Below are 11,025 nucleotides of genomic sequence, written 5' to 3' on the forward strand. Positions count from 1 at the left end.
GAGGATGACAAAACTTCACCTTACTTACTTTGAACACGTCACCAGAAAAGACCCAGCACTAGAAAAGGACATCACTGATGGTAAAGCAATGGTTGGCGAAAACGAGGGAACCCTTAGTGGGGTGAAGTGACACAGCAGCCACCGCAGTGGACTCAAACACGGCGAACACGATGCTGCCGCAGATCCAGCAACATTTCGTCCTGTTACACGAGGGTCGGCGTGACCTGGAGCTGACTCAATAGCAATTAACCACAAGAACGACCACTAAAGTGCAAATGCACAGCCATGGGTTACTTCCTTGTTCTGACAGCGTCCATAACTTGTGGTCTAAGAAGTGCATTAATGCTGGGTGGGCAAATGCCAATTGACTCTCTGGTTGGTGTTACCTTCACTCCTTTGCCGCTGTCTTCGGAGACCTGCAGGTCTAGCCCCTCTTTGCAGGTATAGAGACAATCGATGACCTTCTTATCTGCGAGTTTCCCAGATCGGATTGTCAGGCCAGCCAGATTACCTCGGAAAAACTGGGTCATGTGCAGGTCACCACCTTCGGGACAGGGAAAAATGCCAGAAGTTATAGAAATAGTCAAGGGGCTTCATATTTTAATGCATTGTTACCAGTGGTGGCAAGTTGATGTATGGACATGCAGGTTAGTTCATACCAAACCCTGTTAGCCTTGCAGTCTACATGAAGAACAATGAAGAAATTAAATTGTTGATGATCATGCATATGGCCTGGAAAAAAAAGGAGTTGGGGGTTCCCTCACCTACACCTGGAAGCCAAGAGGTCCCATGAGTGTCCCCTTGTATCTGGCCACCCCCTGGCAAGGACAGGCTGTACCAGCTCCCTCACCTGGTACAGAAGGGACACTTCCTACCACTATCAGTCTCAGCATCCACTCCCTGCCTTCCCAGTCAGCTGCATCACTGCTGTTCCTAGCTGAGCAGACCTAGGGGATGTGCACCAATTTGGGGATGATCCTAAACAGTGATGTTGTTGTTACGTGCCGTCGAGTTGGACCCAACTCATAGTGACCCCTCCTTGGGTTTCCGAGGTGGATCACTACGGAAGTAGATTGCCCAACCTTCCTTCCGAGGAGTGGCTGGTGGGTTTGAACTGCCAGCCTTCTGGTTAGCAGTCAAGTGCCTCAGGCACTATGCTACCAGAAGTGCTGCTTCAACTGTCCGCTGCTCTTCGGAACCCAACATCCCTGGCATCAAGGCCTTGCAGACCATCTTTGCGGGATTGCATCGTTCCTGTCTCCTACCACTGAGGGTAACTGGGGAGTGGAGATGTTCCAAAGAGAACCAAAACCCAGAAAACGGGCCTTGGCAAACTATGTCAAAGAGCTCAAAACAGGTGAAACTAAACCTTGTTCTTAAGCTGATGGAGAAGAACAGACAAACTCCCAGCAGGCCCCACGTCCTGATAAGGACCTCAGACCTGATATCATCCCTAGGGGTCAAGGTTTCTAAGAAATGTAGATTTAAAATCAACGTCAATCAAGATAGACTATCTAGAAATAAGCCTTTCCTGTCTCATGGTTCAGCCCCATGAGAACCATGAAGTGGCCCCCCAACCTGCCTTGTGAGATGTGAGTGGGGAGCCTCATGCAGTGGGATCAGGGTCAAACTTGATGAGGGGGAACCCATTAGTGCAGTGCATTAGTGAGCCATGTGCCCCCACTTGAGCTGGGATCCCAATGGGCTGAGGGGATTCCATGGGGCCATGGGAAGCACAAGGCAGTAGCTCAAATGGTGTTGGGGGTCAAAATGCAACCTGGGCGTTTCATGCGCAGTGTGGAATGAATCAATGTCTCTTTAAAGGAAACCTAAGAGTGAACTGTAGGGAAAGGAGTTCAGCAACCTGCAGGGGTCCCCGCCACAGGCTCAGTCTCATTGTCATTCTCAAGTCCTGAATACTCTGTAGAAAAGCAAGACAGAGACAATAGAAAAGCACCAAGAGGTTAGGGTCTTCACACTGGACGGGAAAACTGGGGCAGAAGCTACCAAATACAAAACAGAGAAACACGCCGCCCACCCCCCGTCCCTCTTCAGGGCAGACTCCACCCAGACGTAAGTTAGCACACATCCCCTTTCCCAGAGCAGTATTTCCCAGCCCAACATGCATCTGTTTTCTTTGATTTCATCTTCCCACATCCTCCTTGGCAAAACACAGGTGCAGAAGCAGCAGAAAGCAGTTTCCTCTCCCACCGTCTACAAGACCCTTACACTGAAACAGTGCTGGAAGACTGTGCCCTGAGGAAAGCAGGTACCCCCAGTCCCCAGTGCCCTTAGTGGTAAGGTATATGATTAACTATATTACTGCCTGCTGGCAAGAGTTAATCTCAGATCCCAGAAGGGGAGGGAGTGTTCTCCCTTTGATGCCATCAAAGCTGGGGAAAATGACCACAGGGCCATCACATGCTTTGAGCCCGGGTGGCATCAGGGGTTGCTTTCCTGTTCCTCCCTTTCCCCTTTTCCTATTTGCCCCAGCATGTAGACCCCTATGGTTTGTAAGCCCCAGGTCCCTTTGTCTTTCACCCATAAGGTATTGAGGGGCTTTGTGTAGTGGTTTCTTTGTCAGCTCACCCTAAGGCCAGGGCAGGAGAGCAGGCCAAGATGGAATTTGACCCTTTCTTCTCTGTCCTAAATACTGTAAAATTAATGAAGCTTAAGAAAACACTACTGGGTAGGTGTCAATTATTTGCTGAGAGCTACAGCCCTGCGTGAGTTAACTTTCATTGTTCATTCTTGACTCACTGTGTTAGATTCAAACTCACATAAGAGTGCATGAACTAAACTCACTGATCTTACGATCTGTGCTACTGAGTATGCTATTCCAAGGAGGCTGACCACTGCCGCTGTGGACTGTGAGAGCCAACACCAAACCCTGGATCCACAGCAGGGGGGACACTTGGTGCAGATAGTGTCGGGTGCTTCATGTTGGCGCCCAAAGCCTGGTGTATGCTAAACAGGCCACAATGTGTACTGTTTGAAGTGCAAATTGAGTTCACATCTGTCTACATGTCAACCTCTGAGTGACAGAGAAAAGGAGATTTTTAACCACTTTCTTGAAGAGGGAAGGAGTCCCAGAGGTTAAGGAACTCACCTGGAGGGGCGTCTAACCAGCTATAGCTCCGGTCTGCTTTCCAAGTCCAGTGCCATATTGGAGAGCCGATCTCCCAATGGCTGAGGACGGAGCTTCATTTTCTGGATCATGATTTAGGAGAAGTCCTTCTCCACTCATGGCCCACGACTCAGGCTGCCCCCACCGGACCCACTGGGCTGCAGCAGTGACAGGACACACCTCAGGTGAGACCAGGGTGTGCCCAGGGCGCCTGGAGCACACAGCTCGCTGCCCGCCTCCACGCCCAGCATGTTCCTCTCTAATACCCCTCTAGAAATGACGCTGCAGTCTGACAGGAACAAAGCTGCCGCCTTTAGCATAGGCATACCATGACGGCTCAGCAACAAAGTGGTTTCCACTTAGAGCAAGAAAGCTCTCATCCCTGTTAACTACTTTTTAAAGAATTTTGTTTGGTTGGTTTGGGAATTCAGGCAGATTTCTCTGGGGAGGATATCAAAAGGGCTGAGGTAGGAAAAGTAAAAGAAAGTCAAAAAGCCGATCGTGACAGGAACAGAAATCAAGAAAGGCGAGGTGGTTTATTTTAACCAAAGCAATGAAGCACCTAGAATATAAAAATAATTTTTAGGCTTACTTTTTATTCTTTTTTAAATTATGCAGAGATTACTATTTAATTTGGGAAACAAATTTGCATTGAAATTTTAAGAGGATCAGCTAAGAACCTGTCACCAGCTTTCATTCTGGGAACCTGCTGAAGAGATCCACTCTACCACACAGCCATTTTCCTTTTCATGAGAGAGAATCCTCAGGAAAATTATGAAATTCAAATTCTCCCAACACAAGCAAATCTGCCTTAGAAATTAAGCGCCTTCATAAATTCCTAACCTAACTCAAGGTAGACTGCTCCCACAGGGAGAAGAGAAATATTCATAATGCCTGTCAGCAAGTTCGTATCATGACTCAAGGCACAGGACAGAGTCTACAGAGTCCAAGAGGGGGCTGGAGTGGGACTGTGAACTGGTGGAGAGGCTGAGGAGTCCGTGGATTTAGATGGGGAAAATCACACGGTTATTTTCACTAACTTCTGAAATTTAGCATTTCCTTTGGTTATAATGTAGGCAACAAACTGCAGTAGTACTAGCAGCAACTGCAACTTGGACACCAATAGAAACCAGAGATATCTTCACATCATACTCTGGTTGCTACAGATGTCACAAAAAACATCATTTTTGCTCCTCAGTACTTTCACAGTTTGGTAGTTACAGACCTGCTGCCAAACCTGGTTCTTCATTTGTTAATAAAGCAGCACGCGCAGGTTGCCCCCAATTTACAACTTATTCAAGTTACAACAAACCACACTTAAGATTGTGCCACTTAAGATCATTCTAGTTTCCATGGAATCATCTCAAAACATATTAGCACTGACAGAAGGCCAACAGCTCCTTCTTGGGGGTCCCATCAGGCTAACAAGCTCTAAGTACTCTGGAGATATCCTCCATGTCCAAAGCTTAGGTAGAGTTTTGTGCCCCTTACAGAATGTCTTTTGATTATTGCCTTTTTGCCTTGTAAATTTTCTAATAAACAGATTAATTTGAAAACAGCTCCCCAATTACACTCTCCCTCTGTGCAATGCTCCCTTCCCAGGTTCCCAGGACAGATGTGGGTGTATTTCACTCCTAGGCACACATTTCTGAGAGCCCATCAATAGAGCTACACTAGAACATGGCACCAGTGGTGCCCCAGAAAAGCTATGCATGGGATAAAGAATGAAGAGACAAAGGAAAAGAGGGTTAAGGACGTGAGGCCCTAGCAACAGGGTTTTCACTGTAAAAAGGTATGATTTAGTTCATGATATTGGGGGAGGGGGAGTTGTTGATGTTACCTTGCCAACAAGCTCCAACCACAAGCTGAGTGTCTATCTTTGATGGATGAAGTGGGTAATCCTCCGTCACAGAGAAGGGCTCATGAGGAACCCCATCCAAGTAGAGAGTTACACTTGGGAATTCCACATTGAGGACATAGTGGTGCCATTCCTCATCGCAGACCTATGAGAGGCAAAGGGACCGGTCAGGAGTGTGAAAGGTCAAGCTTCCTTCTTGCCCAGAGACACAACAATGAAACAAGCAGAGCTGGACACGGAAAACAAGTCACCCATAATAGACATCTATTTTCTTGAAAGGATTGAAAACTTCAAAAATGTCCATGGTCATGGGAGACATCAAGTTCAAATGGCATAACATAGTACACAAAAACATTGTTTTATATCCTACTTTTGTGAGTAGCAATTGGGGTTTTAAATGCTTGCCAATGGCTATCTAAGATGTAACTATTGGTCTCTCCTCATCCAGAGCAAAGAAGAGTGAAGAAAACAAAGACACATGGAAACAATTAGTCCAAGGGACTAGTTGACCATGTGAACATCAGCCTACATGACCCTGAGACCAGAAGAACTAGATAGTACCCAGCTACTACTGTCAACCACTCAGAAAGGGATCAAAATTGGATACCCTGGATAGGTTGGGAGGAAAATATGGAACAAAACTCAACATCATATAGAAGACCAGGCCTATTGGTCTGATAGAGACTGGTGAAACCTCCGAGACTATGGCCCCTAGTCACCCTTCAGGCCTGGAATTGAACTCACTCCTATGGCTTAACCTTCAACCAGACAATAGACAGGCCTATGAGGTGAACTGTTACACCAAGGAGGTACACTCCTTAGAACAAGCAACCAGGGGAGAGCAGAAGAGCAGCATGTGTGTAGGAAGAAAGCTCAGAAGGCAGGAATGCATAGGACAGAAGGACACAGGAAGTGGGAAGAGAGCTGTTACGTTATGGGTATTGCAGTCTACGTCACACAAAAGAATATGTATGAACTGTTGAATGGAAAATGAATGTGCTCTGTAAACTTTCATCCAAATCACAATATAAAGTTAACAAAAAAAAAAAAAAAAAAAACCACTTAAAAAAAATGTAACAACAAACTACTGTGCCAACACATGTCATCAAAAAGGGCCGAGGCCACACTACCACCTCCAGGACATTTCAGACTGAGTTTCACCCGTCATATTATGGGAGCCCCTGAAAGGGAGCTGCCCAATTCTCTTCTGCCAATAGCATGACAGCAAATTGTCTGATCAGCAGGCTGGAAACCCATCCACTAATAACCTGGCTTGGCTGGCCAACTGGCCATTCCTCTTCTGGATCAAAATTAAAAGCCCCTCAGATCTCAGGATAAACACACTGTCATACATGAATCTTTTTTTATTATTTTTTTTTTTCAAAGTTGAAGTTCTAAGTGAATATGAACATTCAGCTCACATGGCATGCCAAAGTAAGCAGAGTTACTGTCCCATCACGAATGAGCATCTCAGTAATATTCGCAAGCTGTTAAATGAGGAGATTGGGCTGCAGTCTCTAAGGCCCCTTTCAACTCTGGCATCTCCCGATTTTTGGCATTAGACGAAGAGGCAGACGCTCAAGAACAGAGAGGCAGAAAAAGAGCGTGTGATATAATTCCTTGAAATATATTTCTAAAGTAATATATTATTTAAAATATATTTCATGATTTTGCCTATGGAAGACTGTGGCTGCAGTCTTAGTCCCAGAAGTCAGGTCAAGTGTCTTTTCTATGGCCTGAAATTCCAATTATGTGGCTAGACATAGCCCATATCTCAGGATCCTTAGCATATCCTTATACATAGTTCTCTGAACTGGGCTTGCACACCAGTTAAAATTTCCACAAGGCAACGAGAGCTTTCCCAAAGACAGAATATTCTAAGGACTAGAATCTAGATTTGTAAGTCTGCCATAGGTTCTCCTAGTTATGTCATCTTTTAATTGTATTCTTGGAATGCCCAATACAGGACATATCCACTTTGACCTCTGAACCAGACTTAAATCTGATGGAGAAATCTATGAAGAGAAAATTGATTCCCCACCTTCTCTTTCCTTTTGCTACCAGCCATCTAAATGCTACTTTCTGTACAGGGAGCTTTGCAAGACACTATCCTCCCACCCCAGCTCTTTCTCTGTTTTATTAAATAAAAGTATTTGAAATATATATATATATATATATATATATATTTCTTGCCCTGTTTCTATTTAAATTCCAAAAAATAAACCAATGAGAAATGTAGAGCTGACACAGACCACGTGTATCAAATGAAGAAATTATCAAATGAACATCCCCAAAAGAACAGCAGCTGTCCCTGATGAGTGTATCAGAGAAAAAATTCAAATCTCTAAAAAATTCAAATAATCCCCATACTACTAAAATATTCCTAAATAAAGAAATGACACACAAATTCACTTAAAAGATACATAAAACTCAATTTCAGCTTAACTTTCTACTTAAAACAAGCTCTATGTTGTAAGCTTTTTCAGAAACAAAATATATTACACAACTAGTTTTCAAAGATTGTGGGTTTCTACGAGACTAGTAGAATAATGTATTTAAATACCAGTAGCATTTGGTCAAAATCCAAAAGCATATTCTGAAAAGACAGCAAAGAATCGGTATAAAACCAAAAAAACGAAACTCACTGCCATAGACTGGATTCTGACTCACAGTGACTCTTCCTTGGGTTTCTGAGGAAGGAGCTCTGGTAGCATAGTGCCTAAGGCACTTGACTGCTAAGCAGAAGGCTGGCGGTTCAAACCTACCAGCCACTCCTCAGAAGGAAGATTGGGCAATCTACTTCCACAGTGATACTGCCTTGGAAACCCAAGGAGGGGTCGCTATGAGTTGGATCCGACTCAATGGCACATAACAACAACAACAACAACAACAACATCTCTATGGAAGCAGATTGCCCAGTCTTCCTTCCGAGGAGTGGCTGGTGGGTTTGAATAGACAGGCTTCTGGTTAGCAGTCAAGTGCCTTAGGCACTATGCCACCAGTATAGTTTTCTAGTTTCTCTAAAATAGGATGATTAGGATAGCAAAACCAATACCCACAGATATCTACAAGACTGATGACAAGGTAACCAACTTCATGAACTCTGAAATGAGTGGGTGGTGACAGACCATGAGAGCTACAAGGCCTGTGTGTGTTAGCACCTGTGGGGGAGAAGGTGGAGAAAAGCAAGAAGGCTTCTAATGGATCTGAGAAGAGAACCCCAAAGGGCCAACAAGCGCTCACTGGAAAATGCCAGACCAATGTGAGGCAGCAGCTGGAGCTCGATGGAATCTGCCCACTCTGATTTACAGGCGGGTACTAAGGAGCCAGAGGGGCCCTGGTGGGGCAGTGGGTAAGGGCTCAGCTGCTAACTGAAAGGTCAGTGGTTGGAGACCACCAGCTACTCCAAGGGAGAATGATTTGACAGTCTGCTTCCTTAAAGATTACAGCCTTGGAAACTCTAAGGGGGTAGTTCTACTCTGTCCCATAGGGTTGCTATGAGTCGGAATCAACTCCCTAGCAACGAGTTTGGGTGTTTGTTTGTTTGTTTTTACTAAGGACCCCTGGTGGTACAATCATTAAGCACTTGGCTACTCACCAAAAGTGGCAGTTTCAACCCACCAGGGGTTCAACTCCATGGGAGAAAGGCTTAGTGATCTGTTTCCATAAAGACTGCAACCTAGAAAACCCTGTGGGATAGTTCTACTCTGTCACATGGGGTTGCTATGAGGTGAAATTGCTTTGATGCCCCCAACCCCACCACCACCACAAAGGGATTACAATGAAGTTTAAAGGAACTGAAGCAGGCTGGATCCTGTGAACCCTCAAAGCTATTAAGCCATCTCTAGATCTTAGAGCTCATCTCTAAGACAAAGGCCCAAAGAAGAGAACATGCTAAAAACAGTATCAAACAGAGCAGGACATGGGTACTAGGGACAAAGAAAAGATCCAGAGAGAGGAGACCAGCCAACTCAAGAACTATTTGAGGAAGGGGTTGTGGGGGCTTCTTGATCACAGCCAGCTACCCTGAGGGAACGACTAGCTGGACCAGCACACTTGGGACCATGGTCGCAGGGGACATCAAGCTCAACTCGCACAACATACTACACAAAAACATTGTTCTACATCCTACTTTGGTGAGCAGTGACTGGGGTCTTAAAAGTTTGCAAGCGGCTATCTAGATACGACGATGGGTCTCTCTTCCTCCAGAACAAAGAAGGATAAAGAAAACCAAAGATGCATGGAAACAATTAGTCCAAGGGACTAGCAGACCATGTGATCCTCAGCCTATATGACCATGAGACCAGAAGAACTAGATGGTGCCTGGCTACCGCTCAGAGGGCAATCAGTGTAGTAGATCCTAGATAGAGTGGGAGAACAATATGGAACAAAACTCAAAATCATTAAAAAAAAAAAAAGACCACGTTTGTTTGTCTGATAGAGGCTGGTGAGACCCCTGAGACTACGGGCCCTAGCTATCCTTCAGGTCTGGAACTGAACTCATTCCTGTGGCTTCCAGACAAACAATGGATAGGCATATGGGATAAACATTTATATCAGGTCAATACACTCCATGGAGCGATCAATCGTGGGGGAACAGAATGGCAGTATTTGCACAAGGAGACAGCTCGGGGAAACAGGAGTGCATGGGAGGAAAGGACACAGGGAAGAAGTAATTAAAGGGAGGAAGTGGGAAGAGAGCTGTTACATTGTGGAGAATTGCAGTCAAGGTCATGAAACAAATGTGTATGAACTGCTTCATGGAAAATGAATTTCCTCTGTAAATGTTCACCCAAATCACAATAAAATTTTTTTTTAAAAAAAGTATTAGAGAATGGGAAGCCATATTTTTTTACATTTCATGAAAACAACAGAAGGGGGAGTTGAAGAGCCAGAAAGGTAGAGAAGCTATCCTGACCACCTCTCTTTGAAAAGTATAAGGAAAATTAATGCACAAATGGGAAGGGTGGGGGAGAGAGAAGGATCACAATTACATACCATATAAACTTTTTATTACAAAAAAAAAGAACTAAGGAAAATAATATCCCTGAAGGCAATGGAAGGAAGCATGCCTGAAAGACATGCCTACAAAAGAATGGAAAACTACAATCTAGTAATTCAAAATACGCTCAAAGACATTGAGAAAATGACACAAAGTATAAAAGAACATAGCTCATAAACAGAGCAAATCATACACGAGGTGATAGAACACAGGAAAGAATTAAATAGAAAATAACGGATAAAGAAAACAAGTCAGGAGCATCAAACAGAGGATGAAAGGAGTCCCCCAAGAAGAAAACCAAACCAACAGAATAGAATACTAAAAACTTTAACAATAATATTAATAATACAAACTTTCCTGAAATAACATAATGTTTGAAGCTACATACCAAAGGAACATGCAGTGCATCTGGGAAAATCAACTGAGAACAACCAAGACATTCATAAAATTAATTGACTCTAAAGAAAAATCTTTTGGGCTTCCAAACAAATGGGCCAACTCTCTTATAAGGGAAAGAAACCCATGCTATTGTCAGATTTTAAAAGCAACATTTTGTGTCAGAAAACAATTGCTCTTGTTATGTGTCGTCAAGTCGTCGCTGACTCATAGCGACCTTATGTACAATGGAACAAAACACTACCCAGTCCTGCACCAGCCTCACAATCCCCACTATATCCGAGCCCATCGCTGCAGTCACCATGTCAATCCATCTTATTGAGGCCTTCTCCTCTTTCCTCAACCCTCCATTTTACCAAGCATGCACATCCTTCTCCAGAGAATGGTCCCTTCTTACAACATGACCAAAGGAGGTGAGACGAAATCTGGCCATTCTCACTTCCAAGGAGCATTCCAGCTGCACTTCCTCCAGGACAAACCTGTTAAGTTTTTTTGCAGTCCATGGTACTTTCAGCATTCTCCACCAACACCAGAAGTCAAAAGCATCAAGAACAGATATATGCACGCCGATGTTCATCGCAGCACTATTTACAATAGCCAAAACTTGGAAACAACCTAGATGTCCAACAACTGAGGAATGGA

The 11,025-nt window shown here is 44.3% G+C and overlaps 1 protein-coding gene across 1 annotated transcript in view; it reads right to left on the reverse strand.

The window, feature by feature from the left end:
• CLSTN1 (calsyntenin 1) overlaps positions 1 to 11,025 on the reverse strand; it is a 35,116-nt gene that overhangs the window by 4,848 nt on the left and 19,243 nt on the right. The window contains 3 exon segments of the mRNA XM_042781182.1: positions 387 to 544; positions 1,865 to 1,921; positions 4,968 to 5,130. Coding sequence (XP_042637116.1) covers positions 387 to 544; positions 1,865 to 1,921; positions 4,968 to 5,130 — 378 coding nt within the window.

This window comes from Orycteropus afer, unplaced genomic scaffold (genome assembly GCF_000298275.1).
Source record: "Orycteropus afer afer isolate SDZICR_OR568_19922 unplaced genomic scaffold, OryAfe1.0 scaffold00094, whole genome shotgun sequence".
Classification (NCBI taxonomy): domain Eukaryota; kingdom Metazoa; phylum Chordata; class Mammalia; order Tubulidentata; family Orycteropodidae; genus Orycteropus; species Orycteropus afer.